General features: G+C 36.0%; 1 protein-coding gene across 4 annotated transcripts in view; it reads right to left on the bottom strand.

The window, feature by feature from the left end:
- Nucleotides 1-27,644, bottom strand: part of LOC115336466 (pleckstrin homology domain interacting protein) — a 121,258-nt gene that overhangs the window by 12,024 nt on the left and 81,590 nt on the right. For all 4 annotated transcript variants that reach the window (XM_030003449.1, XM_030003460.1, XM_030003471.1 and 1 more), the window contains 15 exons: nucleotides 25,398-25,538; nucleotides 24,434-24,510; nucleotides 23,450-23,681; nucleotides 20,076-20,195; nucleotides 16,338-16,445; nucleotides 15,806-15,930; nucleotides 15,513-15,595; nucleotides 10,815-10,926; nucleotides 10,540-10,601; nucleotides 8,839-8,994; nucleotides 6,756-6,876; nucleotides 4,583-4,708; nucleotides 2,528-2,600; nucleotides 2,078-2,128; nucleotides 1,629-1,778 (listed from right to left, as the gene is read on the bottom strand). In XM_030003449.1, the coding sequence (XP_029859309.1) occupies nucleotides 1,629-1,778; nucleotides 2,078-2,128; nucleotides 2,528-2,600; nucleotides 4,583-4,708; nucleotides 6,756-6,876; nucleotides 8,839-8,994; nucleotides 10,540-10,601; nucleotides 10,815-10,926; nucleotides 15,513-15,595; nucleotides 15,806-15,930; nucleotides 16,338-16,445; nucleotides 20,076-20,195; nucleotides 23,450-23,681; nucleotides 24,434-24,510; nucleotides 25,398-25,538 (1,737 nt within the window). The remainder of the gene's footprint in view (nucleotides 1-1,628; nucleotides 1,779-2,077; nucleotides 2,129-2,527; nucleotides 2,601-4,582; nucleotides 4,709-6,755; nucleotides 6,877-8,838; nucleotides 8,995-10,539; nucleotides 10,602-10,814; nucleotides 10,927-15,512; nucleotides 15,596-15,805; nucleotides 15,931-16,337; nucleotides 16,446-20,075; nucleotides 20,196-23,449; nucleotides 23,682-24,433; nucleotides 24,511-25,397; nucleotides 25,539-27,644) is intronic.

Genomic DNA, 27,644 nt, shown 5'->3' with positions numbered 1-27,644 from the left:
TTAATGTATCATTTTCATTAGGATGCATTTGATAAACCTGTTTAAACCAAACGTCCTCTTTAAATAGGTATGGAAGACTGCTGAAGACATTTTGCTCCTTTCTACTCATACACAGCGTAACTCCTCACAGACATGCTCAACAGGATCACGGTTAGAAGTTAACTGATACAAGATTTAATTCATTTTGTAAACAGATTTACTGAAATACAGAGCTCAAAATTTTGTATCCTAAGGCTTATATTACTGACACACTGTTATGAAGACAACCGTGATATGAAAGTGTGACTGCAAGCCTTCTGGGTGGCTTAACAGCTCAAACTTGGTACTAAGCCTAATACTGTTTTTACATATTAGCTTTAAAATATGAAGTTTGAATATTTGAACCTGATCAAAGGTTTAGCACATCCCTGCTGAAATCTGAGCAGTTTCCCAAATGGAGACCTGGCAATTTAGGAAAAGCAGTAATAAAATAATGAAAGCTCCACAGGCTTAAATAGGACCCTGTCACAGGCTTAAATAGGACCCTGTTCAAGCCCATGACAGAACTTTTTTTCTAGGCTATGGAAGAAACAGGAATATCCATATGACAAAGAGCTTAAATACCAAAATTAACCAAAAAGTTAACTTAATCCATCAGAGCAAATAGAACGTGTGTGAGTGCCTCTGAACGTTGAACAGGTTTGTGACACCAGGGAGCAGTGTTTCATGCCCAAGCCTAGTAAGGTGCTCTCTTATTAGCTCATTTGAGGATCTCAGAGACAAAGGGCCGCTTGTGGTTGGCCACAGCACAAAGTTTAGGTTACTTCAAAAATCATGGTGCCTGAAAGCTGCGAAAGTCTCAGGACAGACCTCCTAGTGACTTCCAAAAGAGAAGCATTTCTTTTCTCTAATTGGGACGATTAATTTCCCCCAAGTTCATCACCTTAGAGTGGTATTTTAAAGAAAAACTTAGGATATGCTAGAAGAGCATGCCAAACCTTTGCTTTGTTACTTCAAGTAAAACCAGCCTAAAAGGCTAAAAGAGATCCAAGGCAACAAGACTTCTGTGTTAAAATATTCTGTAGTTACAAATGGCTGCTCACTGCTATCTGACCTCCAGTGTAATCATCCAGGCAGAAAGCAGAATTTGGGAAGTCATTATTACTACAGTTAATGGTTCACTACAGTTCTTCAGTGGGTACTTTTTCTGCATCAAGCCCAGATGACTGTGATATGAAAATTACTTTTAGTTTTTATACTTCTGAAATTAAAACAAAAAATGATCCATGACAACATTTGTCACACGCAACAACCAAACATATGTACTTTATGTATGACCATTTTCCACTCAGAAAAGGAAAGACACATCTTAACTGCAAAAGCTGCAATTTACTTAACACAGGCACCCCTGAATATAAAGCATTTTGCAACTAAAGCATTTAAGAGAGCAGAAGTACAATTTCTTTTGAAATTATTTTAGAAAGACAATAAACATTATTATCAGGTGAGAACCAAGCACTGAAAAAAATTTCTGTCAACAGAGCTGCCTAAAGTTTCAATTAAAAGAGTTGGAAAAATGGTCACAGTTGGAAAAAAAGCCCCACCTAACAACTGGATTATAACCAGCCTTCCTGTTCTAAAATACTCACTGGATATTCAAGGAGATCCACTGGTTGTCGAAATGGTTCAGAGTCTTCACACTGAAAAATGAGATTCAGCAGCTCCTGGCATTGCTTCTTCCATGACTGAATGTCGTATGACTGAGCTCTATTACGTAGCCGCCGCTTTGGCTGATGATCCTGAAATTACAATATTGTCTGGTATATATTAAATGAACTAGCTGCTTTTACAAAATCAAATGGAAAAGGTACCCTGCAGGACATAAATTCTAACTAACGAATTCATAACATGCAGCAGCACAGACAGAAATGCTTTTACATTGAACAGCTCAGTAGAACAACACATCACTTTAAGTTCAAAACTTTCCGAAAGCTGACATTACAGGATAATAAAAACATTTTCAGTTTTGCATTCCTTTGTTTACAAATGCATTTCTAATTATTTATAGCACTATGAGTCATAAAAAAAAAAATTTTACCTTTCTTTTTCTAGTGGAAGTTCCTGGCACATTTGTATCTTTCTCTTCTTCCTTTGAGCAAGATAATGAGTCGCATAAAAAGGTTAAAAAAATACAAGCATATATGAGTAGGTGAGCTCTTTTATATTTCACTTATAATTTGAGTCTTTACAGTTCTACCCCTGTCCCTCTGCGAAGCATTTCATGTGACCGTCAGTTTTGAGAACGCCTCAGAAGTCTAAGAAGCATGTATATTCTCCAGTAAACTGTTAAAAGCGCTCTGCAGTAAAGGAGGAGAGGAGGCTGGATTTTTACCCAGTTTCCCAGCTGACAAAAAGAAACATTGAATTGACAGAAAAGTACACCCCACTCCCTTACACTGACTGAAAAAAGTACTTTCGTATCCAGTAGGAGACAGCGGTCCTGTTTCTCCAGTCTTTCAATGCCAATGTCCAAGACACAACCACTTACCTCATCAGAGTCAGACAACACTTTCTTCTTCATTGCATTGTACAATGGAATTATGTCATAGCAACTCTGGTCTCTGTGTAAAAAGAAATACATGCTAACATTTATTTTTGATCTTCACCTATGGAATCAACTGTATTTTGCCTAAGATAAGGACAATGTTTATGATGCCATTCCCAAATAAAATGATAAAGTGTTTAGTGCTATATGAATACTAAGAGGACTGCAGTAATAAGAAAAACTAATCTTCTGCTCAAAGCTGTAAAATATTATCTGCACTTTGTAAAATATAGACCACTTAACAGTGTCAGTGTTTTAAAATTAAAAATCATAATCCTTTACCATGAATTTATTAGCATTAGAAAAATCTAACACTATACCACATAAAGGGCTTTGGAGGCCACCTAGCTTTGTAAGAAACACTACAGTGGATTTAGTGTACAAAAGTGCAGTTTAATTATTTAATGCATTAGCACCCACAATGTAAGACATTTGAAATGTTATGTTTATTTGTGTAAGGCCTAACACTGTTATTGTATAAACCTGCATGATTAAATCAGCAAAACAAACACCAATTTTCAATTCTTGTATAACAAGGCAAACCCCTACACAAAAGCAAGCCCAAAGGTGTTCTGCTATGTAGCAATACAAACCACCAGAAAAAAAGGAGTAAACACTCAGCAACTCTACACTGGAATCATAATCCATAATACAGGCCACTGCAATTATCATTAGAACAGCTGGTGAAAAAAAATAACCAACCACCACCACCCCACCCCCATTTTCTGCTGTTTAAAAGACTTCGGTAACTTAAGAGACTAAGCCTTAGATTCACAGAGGCATCTAGATATTTCACTCTCATTAGGACCATGGGGGTTTGCCTTCCATGGTCTAGGACTTCTACCCTACAGTTAGAACCCTAAAAAACAAAAAGTCTGGGCTTTATATGCATTGCTAGTTCACTTAAATGAGTATATTAATAGGCACAAGCTATAAGCCATTATTAAATAAGAATATCCATGTGTTGCACTAATTTAGCTAAGCCAATTAAAAACACACACTTTGAAAAACCCTGAGCTGCTTAATTAATCAGAAAACCACCACGTAGAACAAAGATGTTAAAGAACAAAATGAGTAATGGAGAAGCCCTTTAGATACACCTTTAGGAACAGATATGTATTTCACTAGAACTTTAAACATCTGAAGCAGGTAAGTATTTTTCACTCTCCAGCCAGTATCAGAAACCACAGGCACTGAAGTTATCAAAGATTTATGTATAGAGTCAAAGTCCTAGATTTCCAAATACGTAATGCAATTCTCATGTTTTTAAGAACACAAAAAAAAAAGAAGAACAACATTCAATTTAACACCGAGAAACTAAATCACTAAAAAACATCATGATTTTTCTTAAACTAATGAAGTATCTTGCCATTTCTACAAGGTGGGAACAGCAGCATTCACTGTGTACAAGCAAATCAAGGCAGTGGACACACTCGTAAGCTCTCCTTACAAACTTTAGGTCTGCAGATGTGTCAACTGACTGTGAGAAATCTGAAACATTGCTCATTGAGTTTTTCTATAGACAAAATAAAAAAGAACATTTGAAAAGACAACTACTATTTCTGTCGACTACAAAGCCTCCAATTTTTATTTTGCATCTCAAACACCATTTTCAATCACATAATAAATTTTAAAGACTTTATAATTAAATGCCCACAATTATGTTAACATAGGCAGTATTCAAACTCAAAACGAGAATTCCTCACCTATAAATATATCACTCCATGAAGATACTCAGACCCATTTTTATCCTTTAGCAGAAAGTCTCTTGAAATAAAATGCCATGCCAATCTATGCCGATCAATGTATTATAAAACTTCATCTTGTTTTGCAAACTTTTGTATTCTTTGTCAAGATAAGCTTTATTCTTTTCTGCCCCAACAGCAGACAACAGACTTATTCAAGCTGCAGAACTATCTCACTTTAAAATTCAGGTCTTAAAAGGCTAAATACCTTGCTAAGAGACAGGAATAAAAACAGACCTACTAAGCAACTCACTTTATGAAGTGTAGCAGAAGATCTGTGACAAATTTGGCAGATTTGACGATAGGACTTCCAGGTTCATTAAATGTGCGAGTATTATGTTCTATGTACCGGACTTCCCACATTAATGAAGAAAGGCGCCTGTATATGAAAGGAGGAAAGAGGGGAGGGGAAGAAAAACACAAGTCCAAAAAAACCCAGACTTATTTCTAGCAATGTATATGAAACAGGAGAAAAAGCTTTACATCCTTCTTCCAATGTATTATCCCATACATCTTTTTTTTTTTACATTAAATCTGAAAACATGCACACTTTGATATGTTGCCCTGTATGACCAGCAGAAGGCAGCTTCCTCAGGCTTCCCGCTCTCATGTTATGTCCTTAGTTAATTTATACAAATAGCTTTAAGAATATACAGCTGACACTCCTTGGGAAAATTCAGCTGTGATGCTTCAGCTTTTATTATTCCTTTATGATATACATAACCCACCCTATATGACCTCTTAAGTCACAGCTGAGAATTAACAAAATAGTAATAAAAAAATTATTAAAAGTATACATTTTTCTGACAGATAGACAACGATCAGATTTCCTCATATAGCTCTGATTTAATGACACGACTACAGAAGAGCCACATTATGAAAAATGATGCACAAAAGCAAAAATAACTGAAAAAAATTAGATCCAAATCTAAAAAAAAAGATACAATAAAAAAAGAAAATACATACTATTTCAAATTAAAAGTCTGACAGCATAGAAGTTACAAATATATACAATCTTCTATTTTCATACTAGCAAAATATGATGAAAAAGAAATGCTGCACAAGTGTTTTGTAGAGTGAAGCGGGGGATCATTTAACATGTTTAGCGTAGCATAAGTGTTTAGATGGAACTTAATCATGTTTATGGGTCCAGCATTTAGTTCTATATAATGCCAGTAGTGACTGGGAAAGATCGTATTTTTTCTGTTTTGTTTTGCATTTTTTAAAAACATACAGGCATGCTAAGACTACTGGTTCAGAAGAGAAAAAATATGTTTTAAGCTAAGCCTCATGAAAAGCAACCAAAATCACATGTGATCTGAACAATCCCTCCTGCAGAATGCCAAGAAAAAAAATGTCAATGGAAAGGACAACACAAGGTGTTGCTTATTACCTAGCCAGACCTCGGCAATACCACAAACTACTAAAACCAGGTTTACTGAAGGAGGTATGCTGATTACCAAAAATAACTGCTTACTCTTTTGACAAGAGAAACAAAATCCAGCAAAAAGTCTTTGCCACCTCTGATTGCAAAGTAGTACATTATAGAAGTGAAAGCTGGATTACCTTATATCACACAATAAACAGGGAACAATAAGTGTGCATTATTGCATTATAATGTGTAAAAAAACCAGGGTGTTTTTTGAAAATGAAAAGTAATTTTAATTTAAAATTCAATCTTCAGTTAGCACGCATGAAGTACTACAAATTAACTTTGAAATTTGGCCCAAAACAAAATGCTATCCATGTTTATTCAAACAAGTATTAGAGGGACACTGATTTTCAAGCCAGAAGTATCCCAAGAACCAAAGGAAACAAAAGTAATTTAAAGGAGCATACTCCTACATAGATAATATTTACTGAAAAAAAATATAGCAGTTGCAATCATAGTTCAGGAAAATATCAAAACAGTGTCAAAAAGTTAAAACTTATTTTTGTTGCTGTGCAACAATTTAGAATTTCAAGGCCAATAATTTAAGAAGCTATTTTCTGTGTAGCTCCTTAAGTGATAATGCAACTTTTTTTTTTTTAAAGTGCATTAGGACAAAAGAACACTTGATATATTTCTGAGGTTTCTCTTATTAAAAAACAGATTAAAAAAATTATAAAGTGGAAACTTAATTCTTTTGACTAAAAGTCATTTTACTGACCTAGTCTCTAGTCCTGCAATTTGAATCTCACACGGAACAAGTAATTCGCATAAGCAGGAAATCTGAATGCCACATAATTCTAAAATACATTTTGGAGAAGAGATGTTCAATCCTTTTTAAAGTTTTATAAAATGGAAACCTAGATCAAGGATAGAAGATGGGAGAAACGGAAAGTGCACACTTGTTCCCATCTCCTAGTTGGGTATTACAAGACAAAGAGCTACCAAAAATATGGTTAGCAGTATTTCACAGCAGGAACTGAGAATTGGATCTAACCTGTAAAATCTGCTTTCCAGTCTTTGTTTAATGGTACTGAGGTCTGTGGGATATGCCACAACAGTGCAATACATCGGGTAAGCTTGAAGATCCACAGGTGCCACAAACGCAGAAGCAATATCTAGATGAAAAAAAACAACACAAACAACAAACAAAAAAAACAAACCCCAAAAGTTATATACCACAAAAGTCCCTTGGCAGTTTCAGGATTCACCCCCTGCAACACATGGCATTTCTTCATGTTTGAAACACATAATACTTTCCCCAAAATAACAACAACTACTCCTCTAGATATTCCGAACAATTTGTGATGTTCTACATATAGAAGTGCTTGCGAAGGTCTATGCTGTAAGTATAATCCCTGCAGTGACTACCCATTCTGTCATGCATGAAGGACCGCACTCCTCAGAGACATGGCAAGTGCGTGCAAAATACACACATTTGAAAAGTAGATTTAAATGTATAAATTATACAAAAATGAAGACATGCAATTCAGTATTGTTATTTACAACACAGGCTCATTTAATTTGGTTTTATACTGCCACTCTCCCATCTTCAAAGCAATTCATTAAATTCTTACCATAAAAGTTACAGTACTATTTCAATCTCATTAAGATATAGGGAAAATCCACACTCAAAATAAAATAGAAACACAATCTCCTGTGCCTACCTAACAGCAAAGAAGCCTTCTAAAATTAATCCACCATAATGCTAGAAGATGCTGAGCATTGAAGTCTGTGCACCTACAAAAACTTGTTTTTTTCCTCCTGTGCTTAGAAGCATCGTGAGTCCTTAGACACATCATTCTAACATTTTATACCTCAAGGGCCAATACCATAATACAAAAACATAAAAAAAACCTTTAAAGTCTCTCTTGAAAGTCTTTAAAAACAGAAAATATGTTGTTGCTAAACAGACTGCTCTTCTTCTAAAAGCTGTTTACTTACTCTTATGAACATTCTAGCAACTGCTACTTTGTACCGATATGCACCACATATGCTATAGTTAAATCCGAAACTAAGCAGTATGCCATACAATGTAATGCAAAACGTAAACCCATTATTCTTGGACACAGTGAAAACAACGAAAATTTCATTTCCTCACAGGTTTTTTTTAAATGAAATTCTGTAATTTGGATTACAACACTGTATGGATATTTCCTTTCTTTTGGAAGCAAAGGGAAGCTTCTTTTACAGTGTATCACCAAAAAAGCCATAATGTGGGACATTTAGGTATCAGAAGTATTTTGAGAGTTAACAAGTTTTCTGGCTTTTTTGAAACTTCTCTTACCTTGCTTCAAGTACTTCAAAAATCAGTTAAAAAACTAATTATCTGTGACAATTTATATATTTACTTTATGACCATTGTTACCCCAAAACCTAAGACTGCTGACTTAACACAGTTTGCTCATCACAAAATACACAAAAGACTTAGGATTCAGCCTGTATTTCATTGACGGATCTCCATCTCAGACACCCATCTTTGATCATGGAAATGTTGCAATAATGTGCTAAATGTTTTAACAATTACTTTTTCAGAAGCTGCCTGTAAGAGTAATTGCCCTACAACCAAATAGCAAGAGGCTTCTCCTAAGTTAATCAGTTACTTTTTCCTCAAAATTTTGCACAACTAAAGCAAACAGGAATTAGAAAAGGGGAAATGTACACATAGGTATCCATTCTCTAAAAGTACTTAAGATTCCTCCCCCTCCCCCCCATCTGCCTGTAATATAGTTAATATTCTATTCATCATGAAGTTTCAATTTTAACCCCAATAAGAGCTTGTGGCAGCTACAGTAAAAAACCAAGTACTTGTTTTTAGCATGTAAAACCCAAACCCCTAGCATATGTCAAATTATGTACCAAAAAGCAATAGTCACCTTTGAAAACAGTAGAAAATTTAGGTTTTCTATGTACTCACTATATGAAAAATTTAAAAATGTGCAATGAGAAAGTTTTGTTCCAGTTAATCAAGAAGTAAAAGGTGTATTTTATCACATTCATTTTGGTAATTTCAGAAGTACACAAGAGCATAGTCTGAAAAATACAACACAAAAACATTTCCCATATTATTCAGGATTTACCTAGAGTCATGAGTTGGTTTATCCCTGCAATAATTCTGTCGCACTCCTCGTCTCGGGTCCTGGAACCCCACTCTCCATCAAGAGGTTTGTAGAGCAGCGTTCTACGTTCATCATCTGTTAAAGGAACACTAGTTCCCAGTTCTTCTGGAAACACAGCTAGAATGTAACATGAAAACTAAATAAAACATAGATCTTTTGTATCTTGCGTAATACATATACCTGTAATTCAAAGATATATAACATTATTTTACTAACCAAAACGAATGCATAGTTCTTGATTTGCTCAAAGACCTATTGGATGCATCCAGTATCCTTTCTGTATATTGTTGTATGTTAAATTTAAATCCTTACAATGCAGTTTGGTGTAAAGTCCTCCATGAAACAAGATTTCTTCCTCTTCCAAATAGTTAACTGTATAATTTATTTTAGAGCCAACTAATACACTCCTTTATCACAGTTAAAGTTTGTGTTTTGGTATCACTTTAGTAGTTTGTTTGGGTTTGTTGTTTGGGTTTTTTTTAAACCCAAATTCTTGGTAATAATTTATTTTGGTATATGAATGGTTGATGATTTTCAGATGGAGTTTAAGATAATGACTTTGATGATGCTAAAACATTCTCCAGGTAGTGGTTCCACCTTGTCACAGTTTTGTGAAGTCAAATGCTACAAGCAGAGCTCCTGAGCAAGCAAATTAAAAGTGCCATCACCCTAGCATTCTTGAGGACCTACCAACTTTGACAACTCATAACCTAACAGCAGATTTTCAGTATGACACAAAGTGCTAATCTTAAAAAAAAAAATAATAAAAAAAAAAAATTTAAAGGAAGGTGTAACAAAAGTCAGTATTTGTGGATACAGTAAAAGAAAAAATCAGGTTCAGGTTTGGTTATCTGCCTATTTTCATTGACTATTTTAGTCATGCTATCACTCTAACTTCTGTACTTTACTTATAACAAAGAGGTATCCATTAAAAGAAGGGTTGAACTGAAATGAAAAGTTGAAATGGACACGTTTACAATTTAAAAGAATTGTTTACAGTTACTTATGAGTGACAATATTATCAAATGTTTCCTAGGACACAAGGAAAAAAATGGTGACTCTACTACATTTTTTTAACCAGACTCATATGAAATCTTCCAAAAAAACCTAAATGAGGAAAGAAGAAATACTACATTCTTGCCTGTGAACAGTGCCCATGCTATGCTGTCCACTCTGCAGCATGTCTATCTGCCACACATGCTGGGCCAGACAGGGAGCAAATCCTACTATTACCAAACTATCTCACAGGAGCATGTTGCATCTTCAATGCACTGAATGTCTGGAGGCATGCTGACAGGTCTCAGAGCAGCCAGTTTCCTCAAAGCTGACATAGGGCACAGGTTTATCTTCAATCCCTCCCTAACTGTACAAAAAGTTAACTTCAACTGTACCTCATCTGTTAGAAGGTTTTGTAACATTTCTGTCTATTTCCAACATACACTAAGTATGTCTAAGAACAGCTGTATGTTTTTTCACAGTTCATTTATCTTGATTCACTTTTAGCTTAATAATTCATTTATAGATGTTCTTTAAATGCAACTGGTTTGTGGGCCTTCCCCCCACACCCCAAGAGAAACAGGATTATTTAGGTAAAACCATACAACTTTTTTTTCCTCCTTTAAATACACTCTTAAAGCAAATTACATTATTAATGTACCATACCATTACTTGGTATCAGCTCCATGTCCCAGGGGCTCATCTTCTCAGTATCACCATTGTCCCAGCTTAAAAATAACCACATTTAAGTTATCTACTAATATTGCTTCAACAATGTAATTATTTAATGTTTGTAACATAACTTATTTATATACCACAAAGTGTTATAACAAACTGGTACAGCGAGATGCATGACTGAATTTAATGAAAGCAAGTTGCTCAGTCAGTACTTCAAATGAAAAAACTAATTAAAATAAAAGATTGAAGATAAATTTGCTAACCAGACATTGTAGCACTGAAATAAGCTATCAGGATAATCAGGCTGAAGAGGCTCCTGGCTTTCAATTGTTCCAAACCACCAAGCATCATCTATCACTGACCTGAAACGATCACCTAGGTAAGAACACAAAATAATTTCATCAATACAAGGCAACTTACTCCTTCCAAGAAAAGCAGGTTTTTGGATACCTTTGGCTTGATCTTGAATACAGAAATCCTTTTGAACACTTGTAGCATCAACAGACAAACATGAGCCACTCAGTTTTTAAAAAAAATATTATTAAGTACTTTCTGAAGGCTGCTTTTAAACCAAAATGAAAGTTGAAATGGCATTAAAAAAAAAAAAAAGTAATTTGCAAATCTATCTACATATTCTTTATATATGAATTTATTTCTTAATTTCATATAAAGGTAAGACACTTCAATGGTGTAACTTTAAGACTCAAATCTACCTGCATTAAACACGACATGCTATCTTAAAATAACTGAGCACTGTGACACTTTTGTACAGGGAATATTTTACATGCTGCTGAGCTCCTCCTCCTTAGTTTCTGAAGTGCTTTTTCAGCTACCCAAATGTAACTCAGAGGTTCATTCCCTTTACTATGGAGACAATCTGACTAATGAAAGAATAAAATTTATTAAAGCTTCTTCAAAAGGTTAGCAAAGTAATTTACTATGACTTGAAATGGTTTCACTACTGCACATTCGCCTAGCTGAGAAAAAAGGTCAGAAGCATTATAAAAAAAATTACACGTGTGAATACACGTATTACATGCCATCATAAATTCTAACATTTTCTGTAACACTTGCCACAGAATTTAGAAACCATTTTTAGTGAAGTATTCAGCTCACTCAATACAGGAACAAATGTAATTTAAGTCTGAGATTCCAAGAACTGCACATTTTTGTTTTCATGGGGTTTGAATATACACACATTTTCTCAACTGTTGCAATGTTTGTTCTATTTCAATACATCCACACTCTGCCCAAATGCTTGCTGCAGTTGTCTGAATTTATAGGAAGTAAATATACTCTAAAAAAAATGTTCCACTGTCTTTACTGCACTTTTTGGGGGGTTTTTGGTTTAATGGATTGCAAGTAACTCTAGGACAATTACAAAGCTTCCATTAATAGTCCTAATTGTGCTGAATGTAATAGAACCAAGTATACCAGAAATATCTGAAATGCAAGATCAAAAATGTAAATAAAGGCTGATGCTTTATTTTAAAAGAATAAATTATTCTGAAGAGCTCTTAAAGTACAGTCTCCCAATATGGCATTCCCTAGTGATCAGTTTTACAAAGAAATGTGTGTAGGCACAACTGTGAGTGCCTTCATGGGGCTGAACATTAAGCAGATCAAAACCACTTAAAGGAGTGTATATTGGCAGCCGCTTCCGATTTCTCAAGAGCCACAGCATTCCTATGGACAGAATGCTAAAGCAGAGAACAACATGATTGCAGAAGCCCACAGAACAATCTCTTAAATCACTATTTTTCCAATGTCCTCTGTGTTAACTCATCTATGTGGACAGTAGACCAAAATTCTTATTAGAAGGATTTAGCATAGTTTTCCAGAACTGTGTATCACCAGATTAACGTTAGCTTGATGAATATATAAAATGTATGTTGAACTGAAAGTGGCTGCTATGTAAGAGGCAGGTATGCACACTGGTCTAAGACATACAGCTAAAACTGCAGGAATCCTACTGGAATAGCTTTCAGCCCAAGTATTAATCTTGTAGTTAAACTATAAGAAGACAAAGACATGCAATAAATAGAATCTGAGTAGAAATAAGAACTTTTCACTTATCAAACTTTGTAAGTTTGTTCTTTCTGAAAGGATTCATACATTAACATACATATAATATTAAAAAAAATAAATATCACAGATAAGCAAATATTCTTCCCTAAAACAAACAAACCCCAACCAACAACAAAAACACCCCACAAAAACCCTACAAAAAAGTCCCACCAAAACACCAAGGATTGTTATTGGTTGAAAGATCAATGTTTTAATGACTTAAAGTGGAGTCGGAAAATTTAACATCCAGTGACTCTCCAAATAGTAGCTATTAAAACATTGATTTGTAGTCTAAGTACCAGACATCATAAAAGATAGTAACAGTAGTCCTGAGAAGACAAACCAGCAACTGCAAGACATGAAAAAAAAAACCAGTTTGTTGATGAAGAGCTATGGTTAAAGTTCAGACAACTTGAGCATGTCAGATAAATCTCGGGGATTTCAGATTCATGTGATTAGTCAGGAACAGTTTCATGTACAGTTCTAAGGCATTTCTCCTCATCTTGGTTGAAAATAGAATCTACTTTCAAGGAACAGTTTTAAATTGTGTTCCACACTGCAAAAAACAGTGCACAATTTGTTCCAAGTACATAAGCATACACTAGTAAAATATCCAAAGTGTCAACGTAGAGAGCAGAGTAGCACTCTGGAAGACTCTTGGAAGAGCTGTAACAGTTTTAACAGCAGTGTCTTTGCTATCTCTGCTTTAGCATTTCATATGGTCTCAAAGGAGATGACTATTTTACCACTATTTTTACCACCCAAACGAGGAACTGAAGAATGAACTCTAATACACACTTCTCAGAGTTACAAGCTGGTATTAGACACTACTGGCCTGAAACTCACATTGTTTACACTGAAGGCTTGATAAAAGGTTCTGGCACTTTCCACACTTCTTGTAGAGCTTTGTTTGATTCTTCCCACACTGCAAGTTTCTAGAAATACAGTTGCCAGCCCAGGAAGGAGATGCTGCTACCTGTGTGCGTAGTCTTAAGAGCAGCAATGGTAGCATTTCAAAGTCCCTCCTCTACTCCTGGATTTCTATCACAATAGCTGAAAGGTGACTTCTGCCTAGGCTGTTCGCATACAAGGGATGGCAGTCATTCTTCTACTGCTGGCCATGATCTTGTGTGAAAACATGTATGCCATGGAGGACAAGACCACAGATCCATAACCAGCAGGAAAGGGCAAAGCTTGGTGACATATTAGTAGATGATGACCAATCTTGTCTCTTAAGGGATCTTTAAACTGAAATGATCTTTAAAGAAGGAATCAAGGTTTGCATTTCCTATTGAATCAGAAGCCTAGGATCTTTACTGAATTCCCTACAGAGTTGAAGACTAGCTGTCTTTTCAGACAACTTAATGTAAAGTATGAGATGATATGGAACATATTAATATGGCATCATGTAATTTATATATTTACTGCTAAGGCAGACATCCTAAGCAAGGATATCACAATGTACATCAAAGGACAGGAGATCAATTCACCTTTCCTGGCAGAAAAGTCAGGTAAGAAACAAAAAAAAAGAGCTTTTAACATCCAGTTGTGCCACTTCTTCAGTTTACTTAGCTAAAATGAACTTAGGAGAGGACAGCACTTTTAGAATAGTGAACACAGACTAATGGGGCAGCATATTTGCAGAAACACATGTCCTATCAGTTGTTTCTACACAGGCAATCAGATACACCATCATGTTCTTGCATTAAAATCCTCCATTATCCTATATGATGCTTTGCCTGAAGTGGCAAGAAATGCTGGCAAGTCAGCTGTGTACATGCTACCCACAGCTCCTGAATGGAAGAACTGCAGGAATTGAGTTGGTACAGTAACCACTGCTACTTTACAGAAAATGTGTTCAACATTGAGACCTGCTTTAAATAAAAAAAAAAAAAAAAAAAAAGGAAGGCTATCAATATTTCACTTTTGGGAGCATGTGTCACTTCACAGAAAATACTGAGATACTACTGGAAAGGACTTAACGGTGCTGTAATTCTGTAAACATGGTATCACATACAAATTTCTCTGTTAAGGGAACAAAGTTCATCCTGAACTCTGAAGAATCAGTAATAATTACTTAATCTTTTACGTTTCAGGGACAATCTAAGGCTATTCTTATGAATGAGAACATACGTATTTCCCGATCTCCTGAAGAAAACCAACACCTTAGAGGACCATTTTGTCATAATGCAGCTTTCTCTCCTCCTAGTTAGATTTCATTGTTGAAAGGTGATCTTTGTTATCATATGGAAAAGATGACCAGGAAATAGATCTGACTGGAGAACATGCCGGTCACGGACATTCTCCAGTATCCAACACTTCGAAATAACTAAGCACAGGCAAAGTAAAATGAATCAGAAACATTCCCACATCACACAGCAGTGAATTGTAATTATATACACTTCAATGAAGCTAAACCATATGCGGTTTAGAACAGAATTCAAACAAGTATAAAGAGATGGGAAGGGCATTCTCTTTGAAATTCATGATCTCTAGATTGTACAAGTGGTGGAGAAGGTGTTTCCATATTTCCAACAGAAATTCCAGAAATTGAAATAATAATAATAAAAAAATTCTAGTAGCAATGCAGTTGTAAGAGGGCCTTCAATCAAAAAAAAAAAAAAAGTATTCTTAATTCCTCTCTGCAAACACACAACTGAGATTGTCTTTGCACCTTCTTTTATACATCACCTTCAGTATTTTGTTTGCTTGCTGTAGCTTCAGTCAAGGACAAAGTAGGACTCCACATCCAAATATGGACAGAGTTTATTCTCCAATTTCAGCACAGTACTAGGATTTATTTACCATAACCTACTTTTTAATAAGCTATCATGAAAATAGGTAGACAGAAAAACAAACAAAAAACACACCAAAAAACTCACCGCACAACTCACCTATATTCCATCGCCTATGTTTTGCATCATCAAACTGCTGCCTCAAAACTAGGAAATCTATGACATCTGGCATATCATGGTACCTAATTACAACAGAACACACAACTATTAAGCGATAAAACGGCAAAAGCATAAAGTAAAGCACTTCCATAAAAAATTAATGCTTTGAATTAAACACCTCAAAAGCAAAACCTCAAGTCACAACATTAATGATAGCTTTTAACTTTCAATCTCACTCCCCCCCTTCCCCGGCAAGAAAGCCCCCAATTTTAACATAATATTGCTTTCCTTACTTCATGGTGAATGATCCTCCAGTTAGTTTACCCGTGTCAGGGTCAAGAAAAGCTAGTTTAAGACAGCAGAGAGTAGGCAATCCCACTTCATACTTAATCCCAACTATTTTCATCAGCTCCTGCTCCTGGAATAAACAAAATGTTATGTACCACCACTGAAGTTAAGATGACTATAATAACTTTCTAAAACATGAAAATATGGGTATACTGAAAAGACCAGATTTCTGCCAGAACATGTCAAAATCAAGTATCTGAAATTTAGTCTTTTAAAACAAGCTATTATTTCACAATGTAACTTGTTTGAAAAATATTTTGCTATGATGTGTAACCACCTCATCTGCTCAAGCAGATGCAAAAAGAAGTACAGTTTAAGGTCTGATTTTATTTGACTATTTATTAAGTTAACTTTTTCGCCTTATCTTAAAGTATTAAGAGCACATTAGAAACATCTGTATCAAGAATCTTCTTTCAGTTAGTTTCCAAACATGTTTTAATATTAAAGATACAAACAAAAATGAAAAAGAAGTCATACTCGTAATTCCATTTTATGCCATGGTTGTTTCTTGGGGTTAATACTATATATTTTGTTCTTCTTAGCCATTACAACGTATGCTTCATGACCTTGTCGGAAATAGTAGACCTAGAAGTGAAATGTGACAGTTATCTAACAAAGACTCTGAGGAGCTGAAATGCTAGTATATCACTGCCATACAATGTGTGTACTTTCTATTTTATCATCAATTTTTTTCCACTCTGTTTTCCTGAAAAAGTCACAGGTTCCCAAAAAATTAAGTGGTGGACAATTAAAGCCGGTATCATAGAAACATTTACAGAAGTAGGAAAGATTTAGAACACCATTTTCCCTATGAGCAAAATATCCTAAATTATGCATGTGAGACCAAAATGAAATCAGTAACAACATCATGTATTTATCATCACACTACAGAACAATTCAATGACAGTAACATGAATTCCACTAATCCACCGGGTTATTCATCACTGTAGGACAGCCCTAAGATGACAATCAAGTATCACTAAATTCACTATCTGGCTAATCGTATCTTTTTTGAACAAGAAATATATTCTAGAAGGAAAACTCAGCTGTTTGTTATTGTTCTGGTAAGATTTTGGTGTTTGCTTCCATACCACTGAACAAACAGCCCAATAAAGACGTGAACAAACTGAACATAGACATTTCAAGTGCTGATTAAAAATTTTCAAATCCTTCCACTCTAAATTTCCACGGTTCAGACAGAGTCTATTAGTTTTACTTTGATCTTATTGTGTATGATACCATGTGGATGAATGTTTTTGTTATAAACCATCACTATAATGAAGTAGTAAGGTGAAAAGCTTGAACATATATTCAAGGAACATATCTGAAATGCAAAACAGATGTTCCTCAAACTAATTAGAACAAAGATCTGATAAACAGCTGTATTCCAGGTATGATGCATTCCAGATAAAAAAATCCTGAAAAGTGCCCCAAGACATAAACACGGGCTTTCCATCAAGTAGGATGACGGAACAGTAGCTTAAATGTAAAGGTCTAACACAACAAAAAAAGCGGAGTAAAAAGCCCTCAGTAAGTTTTAAAATACATTTCTACAAATAAACACACTAATATTTGTATTTCCACATGCCTTCCAAAACTGTTGTATCATAAGACATTATAAACAACTGTCTGTCAAGTTTCTACATTAACAGTTACTGAACTTTATTTTTTTGTTGTTTGTTTTTTTTAAATGGAGGAGGACAGCACCAAATTTTTTTTTAACTCTTGTTTTTCAGAGTATTCGACATGCAAAATATCCTCATAGGGAAAAAAACGCACAGTAGTTACAGAAGGCATGAAAGCAGTGAGAATCTCCTATGCACTGTCAGAATCTAACTGGCAGGAAAAGGAACAGAGGCTACAGAGAGACAGATCTAAAATATTGCCAATTTAAATTACACTTGCAACGTTGTGACAATTGTTTCACATACCTTCCAGCAATCAAAACAAAAAAAAAATCCACTTTGTGGCACAGGCTACAAACAATTCCTCCTACACTTACTGTTTCTGCTAAACCTCTACATAAATTCAAACCAATGTTTACAGAAGTAAAACATTTTTATTTTGTAAATGGCTCTAAGCATTGCATCTGCTGTCAGACGAACAAATTAGAAAGATATCTGTGGAAAAAAGAACTTACGCCTTTTTCCAGGAAATTATATTTTTAATCTCGATAAATTCCTGCTTCTGCATGTTTGTTGGAGTACCCAGACAAAAACGCTCTTTATCGTGTTAATGGCAGAATACTACAACAAATATGCATTGTATTTCAATAATCAGACAGGGAAATTGCAGTCCGATGTGTCTGGTGTGTTTCCACTGTTCCTCAAGACACATCACAAAGGTCTGTAAATGGCAGTATTCAGAAAGGGAAAAGGGATGGTATGTGCTAGTCTTATGCACTGAGTATAACTAAATATAGCACTACTGTTTTTTCTTACTTGTTTGTACAGCTGTAAGAGAACGAATTTGAAATATCTCTCCTCCCAAATCTTATAAAACATACCAACCATCCACCAAAATGTTCGAAGGCCACACGAGACCTCTTCTCATCATATTTCTCTAAAACCGATCTTTTATTTCTGTGGATCTCAAAAGTAACTTTCTAGATGAATAGCTTCTTTTCACATCTCAAGCAAATCTGGGAAGGGCAAGTATCAGAGATGGAATTTTAGACAGAGCAGCTTGATTACAAATGTACTCTCTATTGGTGTAACTACTCCTACTTTCTAGGCACAGGACAGGAATTTCCTGTTCACCAATACAAAGCATTTTTCAGCAAAAGGATGCAGCCTACTTAGATATTCCTAGTACACACTGCACATGCTATTCAGCAGGTGCCAAACCAAACAGACCAGTTTATCTTACTAAACCGATACGATGTTAAAGCCTCCAGAGTAATATGGTACAGATAAATCCTTGGCTGCTTCACTGTATCCAGATGGTATCAGGCACCAAATATATTTATTTGGACTTGATCTTCTGAACAGCACAGTCTTCAAAACATGCTTGCTGGAGGGTATAAATACATAAGCATTTCCTCCAGTTGCAACTCTCAACTTGAAGTGCTCCTTCCTTCCCTCACTAGCAATGCCGATATAATTTTTGCATAGCTGTGCTGTGAACTGCATCAGCGAAGTGATCCAGTAAAAACAGAACTGCTTGCACATGCAACCTCTGCTCCCAATTCAGTTTCTAAGGTGATGCCTACAAAAAGCTCTAACTCAGGGCCGAAGTTAAGCAACTTCACCACCGTGTCAAGTATTTCTCCAAGTGCATTCTGAAGGTGTGAGCTATACAAGAATGCTGTTTAGTACCTCAGAAATGCGCTGCTCCCTGAAGAGCCAACAGACTACACGTTACAGCATAAGCTAGCTATTTCCTCTTATTTTAAACTGAGGGGATTTTAGGAAACATGCACAGAGTCTGGTTTTCAAGATTGCCTTCTATCTGACACTACTTATTCATACAATTCACTGTAATGGTCACATGCTATATATTCCAAAGTAGAAACTGGTGGGTGTCTTTTTGCTACTGTATTTTGAGACATCTGGGCCATGTTTACAAAGTGTTTACAGTCTAGCTCGTATAAAACACATATATACAAAACTTTGCTTCTGGTTTTCTGTTGTAAGAGACCAGTAGAAGTTTTCTGATATCAGAAACACAAGTGAAAAGGGCAATATTAGAGTTTTTCTTCAGAATAAATTAAAAAAAAACCAAAAAAAACCCCCCCAAAACCCCACCAAACCACCACACACAAAAAGCCACCCTCCTTAGAGGTTTAATTCCTGGTTTTTACTTCAAGTCCCAAACCGAAGTTTTCCAGACAACTTAAGTTTGTATTTGCTTTCTTACCTATTCTTCAGCATACAAGACACGCTACAACTAAGGACTAGTTTCACTACATAAAGCATCTCACACAGCTTGTATACATGTGTCATTAGGAAATTAACACAGTAAACATAGTACAAAAAGGAACGTTATTGCAACAGCATGGAATAAAAACAAGTTATAGCAACACTGTGCAGAGTATTTTTTAAGTATGGGAAAGACTAAAGGAAGTGAAAGCAAATTTTAGCCAGATCAAACAATGTTTTGAAGAAAATCCAAAATATTCCGATAATAAATCTCTGGAAAAAATGCACAGATGAAAATAAAAAAGGCAAAAACAAGCTGAAAGAAGCAACAACACAGAGGGAAAAACTACAATACCTCATCTCCCATCTGTGGCACAAATGGGCACCGACGAGGAACAGTGTCTGTAATCCATGCTGAAGGCAGCCATTCTTCCAGTGTCAAACCATTTTCTGCCAGAACTCCTACAGCCAGCCTCTGAAGAAAAACGCACACCAATATTAATATGAATAAACTAACATTTGGGGAAGTCTTCTATTTTGGGAAGTGTTTTATTAAAATCAACTTCTATTTCTTAAGTATATTTAATGTAAAAAGGAAATTATTGCCAGTCTGAAGATAAATCTTACTTAACTGCTCACAGTAACACCAAGACCAAAAACATTAATAAACTGAAAAACTAAGTGAGTTTTTTAGGGTTTTTTCTAGTTTGTTCATTTTGGGGCTGGTGGTGGCACTCTTTGGATGAAGACTGAATTTATTAACACTCCAGTAACTACATCTCATGCCCAAAAAGATAAAACTGAAATATGCCATTCTCTTTAACCAAATTCACAGTTGCCTTGGACCATAAAACACTACAACTATACAGCTGCCTCCAATTATGGAACCCCACAAAATCAGGAGGAAGAGATTAACTAACATAAACAGAGGTAAAGCATGTGGAAATGACCCGGATTGGGTACATCCATGTTACCCACTGGCATATTTACTATAATGTGCTGTGGAACTGCATTTTCAAATGGTACATCCACATTATGTATTTGTAAGGAAGCTCACTGCAGTTGCTGCTCCTAGGTGCTTGCTGCATGTCTGTATCTAATAGGCCAGATAAAGCAGGTTTTTGTACAACCATTCAAGCAAGGTTGCTTTGAAGTTATTAATAGAAACTCAAGTGTGTGAAGAAAGCAACCTTGGACGGTTGTACAGAAATGCACTCCATATACCCACTGATGGAAGACTCTGGATCCTCGGACTGCAAATGGGATACTCCAACTATAACTCCAATGCACAAATTCAAATGTGGTTTCACCAGGATGGGAATGGCTTTGAGTGCACCACTGGAGCACCAGTGGGTACCACCGGAAAAAGCATACACACAGTTAAAAACAAACAAACAAATCAAAACAGAACCTCTTCATTGCAATAAATCACTAACATAGAAGCACCTTGTGGATTTTCAGGTTCAAGCAGTTCTGTCCTGTGAAAAACTGATGCACTGCATCAGTGCAAAGCCTGTCTAGCTCTTTGGTGAATTAGGGGAAGGTAGTAAGAAACAGCCTTTAAACAGAAAATCTTCCCTTGTTATAACTTCACACATTAATTATCAGTTTAAGACCCTCTGGAAGCCAACCCTGAACTCAGTTAATCATCAGGAAGAGACTAGTCCCAGTGAAGTTGTCTAATAATTTCTGAAACTCTACTAAATCCTTTAGTAATTAGTTCCACAACCTGATTACATGCTCAGGTGCTTTGGGGTTTTTGTTTGCTTTCAGGGGGTGGGGGTGGAATGGGGAAAGGGCTCTTTTTTGAGCTTCATTTCTGTGTCATTGGGTGTTACATCTCACTGTAACAAAATAAGGAAGGAAATCATTCTGCATTTATTCATTTCTAAACCATTCATAGTTTTATGTAAGTTTTTTAATAATATCTCCTCCAAACTCTCTCCCTTCTAAGGGTCAGCCTCTTTGTGTCTGCCCCAAAGGAAAAATACTCTGTACCCTTTGATGTTCCTGGGTGCTCCTTTCTTGCCCTTCTTCACTGCTGTATCATTTTTTAGATTGAATTTTGGTGGAGGGGTATTAGAAATGTAAACACTATTCAAAATCTCGACAGCCCATGCATTACTAGAGAAGAAAGACATTCTTTCTCTACTCCTTTCTTAATTCCTAAGATTCTGTGCCTAGCTACAAAGATGGTCAAAACTTCTTTCCTCAATGGAAAAGCCCTAATTTTGATTCAGGTTCAGGAATCAGGAAGAACTTTCTACCAGTAAGGACTCTGAGCTCTCTGCCCAGTAAGGAGGTAGAATCTCCACCACAAGAAACTTCAAAGACAAATATCTGTCAGGAATGACAGGTATAATTCTAGGTATAATCCTACCTAGGGGCAGAGGGAAGAGGGATGATTTTCTGATATTCCTTCCAGCCTAGAATTTTCTTGTGATTCAAGAAAGGAGCAGGTCATCTTTAAAAATCTGAAATATCCAAGTCAGATATTTTTGAAATCAAAGACCTCCTGTATCTCGGTAACTGGGACCAAAATGGATGCAAGATTCCCAAAACACTCAGTTCAGCTTTAATCTAAGTGGAAATACTAGTCTCATATTTTATAATAAAAAGCTATAGTAGAGGTTTCAACCATTTAAATAAATAAATAAATAAAAAACAACAAAAAAACCCAAAAAACCCAAAAAACAACCACCACCATCTATTTTCCTGATCTCATACCTTCTTCTGGTTTCAGACTGTGTAAATACCAAGATACTATTAGTATTGACACTACAACCAATGACTGCATACAATACACAAAAAGTAGCTTAATCAGAGTAAAGACTACCACCTAACATCCTGCACGTCATACCAAAGATTAGCAGTAAAGCTGATACTATTCCAACCTGCACATTAAAACAGCTGTTTTGTAAGTCTGCCTTCTAATGAGGACTGAACTAACCATCTTAAGGAATGCTGATGACTACTAATCTTATAAATATACAAAATACAGTTATTTAGTTTCTTAGATGTTACAGTTGGTTTCATTGGGTATTGCAAAAATAGAAGCTATGAGCTTATGAAAGCAATTAGTATCTACCAGACAGACCACTTCTGGGCTCTGTAAAGAAAGAATGAAGAAACAAAGTTTTCTCATTAATGCCTAATTAAAAACAAAACAACCTCCCAAAGAACACACTGAAATTAACAAAAGTCACTGAAAATTTCCATGTACTGATGTAAACTGGAATGATGTCATTGTATTAGAAAGCAAACAAAACACAGACAATAAAACCCTGATCAAGTGAAAATCCCCTTGATGAAGTATAGTGGCAAGCATAATGCAAGTATCATACATGGTGGAATTGACAGAAAAAAATGACACAATTGCAGACCTAAAAGAAATTGCAATTAAGCGGGAAGACAGTACAGCTGAAAAAATACAGACACATGTTACACCACTACTAAATACATCCACAGAAAGGAAGTTTCTGGTCTGAGAAAAGATGGTGTTAAGGACATTAAAGTGTTCCTTAAGTGAAACGCATCATATTTAGAAAGCGTATCATTACAGCAATCTATTATTTGACTTACAAAGGTCAGTAATTATCATTTATTATGAGTAAAAGTCATGATGTGTTTTCAAATTAGACAATATTAAGTTATATACATAACTGAATCATTCATCTAATTCTAAGACAGTAGGACTGAGCATCCTGTAATATACAAACAACATCTAACCTTTTGTTTTCTCTCTTTGGGTTTCCTCTTCTTTGGTGATGTTGATGGTCCATCTTTCTCCTCAATACCTTTTTTCCTCTCCTTTTTCATTTGCTTCTTTTGTTTTTCAGGTCCTTCTTCATCCTCTGAACTACTTTCTGCTTTCTTTGTTTTAATTTTAGGAATTTTCTTTGGTGGTTGCAAATTGATTCCTGCATCTGCTGTCCAGTCAGAATAATCACTAGAGTAGTCACTACGTATGATATAGCAAAGAAAAAAAGGAAATTGAAAAACGAAAGTTAAAAAGCAATTCAGAGTGCATTGAATTATATAATATAACCCAATACAAGATCACAGTTAACAGTCTAGATAACTACAATATTTTAATAGTTAAAACCAGTGCCTAAAACCCTATATTCTATCTACAACTTAAGTGGTAGTAAACCAAAAGCCTTGAGATCATTCAGTCTTGCAAGAAGCTTAACTCCTAGCATCACTAGAAGTAAATCCACTGTTTACTTGCTCAGTTCAAGATGATACATGTTAAAGTCTGGATACTGTTGTCAGGACTTCTGGTTTTGAATAGCTTTGAACAAAAGTTAACAAAAAATAAATCCGCTAAAGAAGAAACAAAGGATGGGCTGAAGCTACATCAATCTTTGCTCTCTAATTTCAAACCAAGGGCCAGCAGAGGCAGACACACAGCTCAGACTGACAGTCATAGAAAACTGCTACCACTTGCCTCAAGTGTGCACGGGCCTGCAAAGAACTACTCTCCTGCAAAACCAATCGGAAACAATCTGCTTGTGGCAAACAAGGATGAAACCTTCCCTAAGTTTTAGTTAGTAATATAGCTGAATATTACATCCTGAAAGTTTTAAGTTCTACTTCATCTTTCCTTTTAAATGTGCACAAGTTTTAGTTATTACTTATTAACTGTTGACAGAGAAGATTATGTAAATTTTGTCAGCAGGACTCTTCTTTGTAAGATATACTGTCACTCACCTAGAACTGCCATCACTGTGCCACGCTCTTTCATCATCTTCCGATGTTCCACCACTGGCAACAACTACTTCCCCTTCCTAACAAGAGCGGGGAGGCAGGGGGCACAGGTGCAGAGGGGGAGACAGGGAAAAAGAAAGCATTTACTTTGGAACTCAAAAAAGTCGTAATATGTGACAATATGACTAAGACTCTTCTAGGCTTTTTATGTGTTACAAACACATAGTATTATAAAAGCTTTATGTTGTTAAAAAGGCATTTTAGTTTGGAGGTAGTTACTTTACTTTAATGGACTTAATTAAATGAAAAGAAGTACGAAAATATCTATGCCTGGACAGACACACAGTGTAGAGCAACATTTTTTTTAACACACAGCCAGTGGAGGCCTGAGTGCCTCTCAATGTCCGTTTAAAAAGGCTAGCTTACCTTTTTGAAAATTATTTCTAATCCTTTTAATGTAGTATTTCCACATCTTTTCAATTAACATCAAAGAAAAACCCAGTACAAACTTTATATACTGTTATTACTCACTTCTCTACTGTAGCTACAGAAGCACAGCATGGTTGAGGCTAGAAGGGACCTCTGGAGGTCGTATTATCCAACCTCCCTGTTCTAGCAGGGCCACCTAGAGCCAGTGACCATACCTGCTAGGCCATATGGGTCATACTGATACAGGTTTACAAATACAGGGAAGATTTAACATCGCACACATACACTTTGCAAAATGCCCTTACAAATGAGCATTTCTCCTTTTTGTCAATTACCTTTTAGTCAAAACTAAACACATACAACAGCATGTGAAAACCTAATTCAACATTTCAACATAATTTTTTGAAGAGGTGAAAGAAAATGCACAATGAAAAATGTAACCTGAGTTTCCACTAGAAACAATGTTTAACTAGCCGAAGGAGGAGCTTAACGAGTAGAAATGGAATATATAAGATTGCCTCATGAATAAGGATCTTACATCTGAGGAACTGTGCCCATTTTCTAACTCTTCAGCAGGCCTTGCAGTTTCTTCTACCGCGTATCTCGTACGGTAGTTGTGCTGATTAGCTTGTTGTTTTCTTGAGTCGCTGGTGTCTAGTAAATGATCATGACAATGGTTCTGTGAAGACACAAAAGTCAAAATACATCATTTTTTAGTATACATTTTATTAATACATAGCATTTTCTTTAACAATAGTATTCCAGGAAGCAACTTTTGCAGTAGCAAAAAGATAAAAGTTTCACCATCACAGCCTACAAGTCCAAAATTAAAAAGCTGCTGAAGAAAACACTCCACATGCACAGTTAGATGTAAGCACCAAGCAGTTCAGTATATTCTGGAAATAATTAAAATTTCTTCCCAGATATAATAGAAAATTTTTATCTTTGATTATTAGAACTCTTCATTCTCTGCAAGGTACATATCAGTTAACTACTGATAGGGTGCTAAGAGCTTGTAACAGCTCAAAATTACACTAAAAATGGCCATTAGAGGAAAGGGGACTCTTACAGAGAACTCCAAAGTGTGTTATTTTCCAATTGAGGGGTCCGACCTGTTAGAAGAGAGACCCATACAATAATAACATCCCTTAGCATAGAGATGACTGTTAGCAAGTAAAGGCCTTTACATGGTATGATGACGCATGAAAGAGTTCAAATGAACGAGTCAGTTGGAAAGAATCTGAGTTCTTATGAAGATTAGAAGAATGAAATAAGGCGGTAATTAAGAAACACTTCACACCCCAGCACAAAGAGATTTTGTCCCTCCTGTAGAATATACATAATGCAAACACTTGCTCTCAACACAAAGTGTGTAATCTTGTATAAATCCCCGACCCCTGGCAAAAAAATAAAGAGCTATGTTCTCAATTTCAAGAGTTTTGTGCTAATTTTTTTGGCATGCATATTTGAACTTTAGCCTAGGTCAGATCCATTGAAATAGTTTCTGGAGACATTTCTAGATGCCACAAAAGGAGGAACACTTCCCCAGTGCTCTCTTTCTTCCATAAAGGAAACCTCAGATATCTATTAGGTGCTGAAATGGTTGAGAAAACAGTCCCAGAAATGAAGCAAGCAGAAGTGGAGCAAACCACAGAAAGATACTAATATCAGAGCCTTCTAGAAGGGCAGACTGCTTGTACCTATTACTCTTGGATTTTTTTCTTTTGTAGGAAAGAGAAGGTCTTTTCTGTCATGTATGATGAAAGTTGGTTCATGAGGTTACGTTTTCTTGTCAAGGGGGAAAAAAAAAAAGAAAAAAAGAACACACCCACTTTTTGGTGAAAACCGTACTGAAACTTGGCTAAGCAGCAGCAGCTAAGATTTGGGTTTCCTTAGCCACAACAATTTTCCTTAAAATGCAGAACTCTGAAGCTAAAGCTTTTCTTCTACCCTCCCTGTCAGAAGATACACACCTTTTTCAGGCATGACTGTAACAGTTTAGTAGGGTAGGCCAGCATGCCAATCTGTGCAATTGCATTACAGTTTTCAACAAAACACATAGGACCAACACAAACTGCTCTATGCTCTACTCAGTGAGCACTGGGTTTCTGTTGTTCTGTCCAGTGAATTCAAGTTGGGGAAGCTACCATTGAGAGCACAGCTACCAGAAACACTTCTAATGGGACTGCTCAGCAATCAGCATTTTAACATTGCCCAAGACTTTTGAGACCTGGGGCATTCCTTCTTCTAGATTCAAACTGGCAGCACATACCAGATCTCCTGAAGCTGCTCTGACCTGACCCCGTACAGCTCTGAGGCAGCCCTAAGACTAGTGGCTGAGCCCATCACACAGCCTTCTGTCCCTCAGCCTTCCGGGGCTGCTCACTTCTCGTCATGCTCTCAAGATTCACTGCTGAAGCAGAGAGGTCACAAAAGCCAGCATTACAGCAACTTGCTGCTGCTACTGAATTGTGACTTTTTTTATTATAAAGCCCATCTGCCTCTTAGCATCATGAAACATGGTACGAGGAAGCATGGGCAACAGAATGTAATCACATAAGCCCAATGAAACAAATTAGTCAAGTATCCTTCACAATAATGAGGATGTATTTTGCAGAAGCTACATTACAGCCTAACTGTAATGCTCATGTCTTCTCTCTAGAAACAAAAGTCCTAAAAATTTACATCCCCATTTCTCTTCAGAGGTGAGATTTCTCAAATGGTTATTATAAATACAGCTTCTCCATACTTATACTAGAACTACGGATCCCTGGAAAACTGAAGC

This window comes from Aquila chrysaetos, chromosome 2, assembly GCF_900496995.4.
Source record: "Aquila chrysaetos chrysaetos chromosome 2, bAquChr1.4, whole genome shotgun sequence".
Classification (NCBI taxonomy): Eukaryota; Metazoa; Chordata; class Aves; order Accipitriformes; family Accipitridae; genus Aquila; species Aquila chrysaetos.
This window is presented reverse-complemented; position numbering and strand designations above follow the sequence as displayed.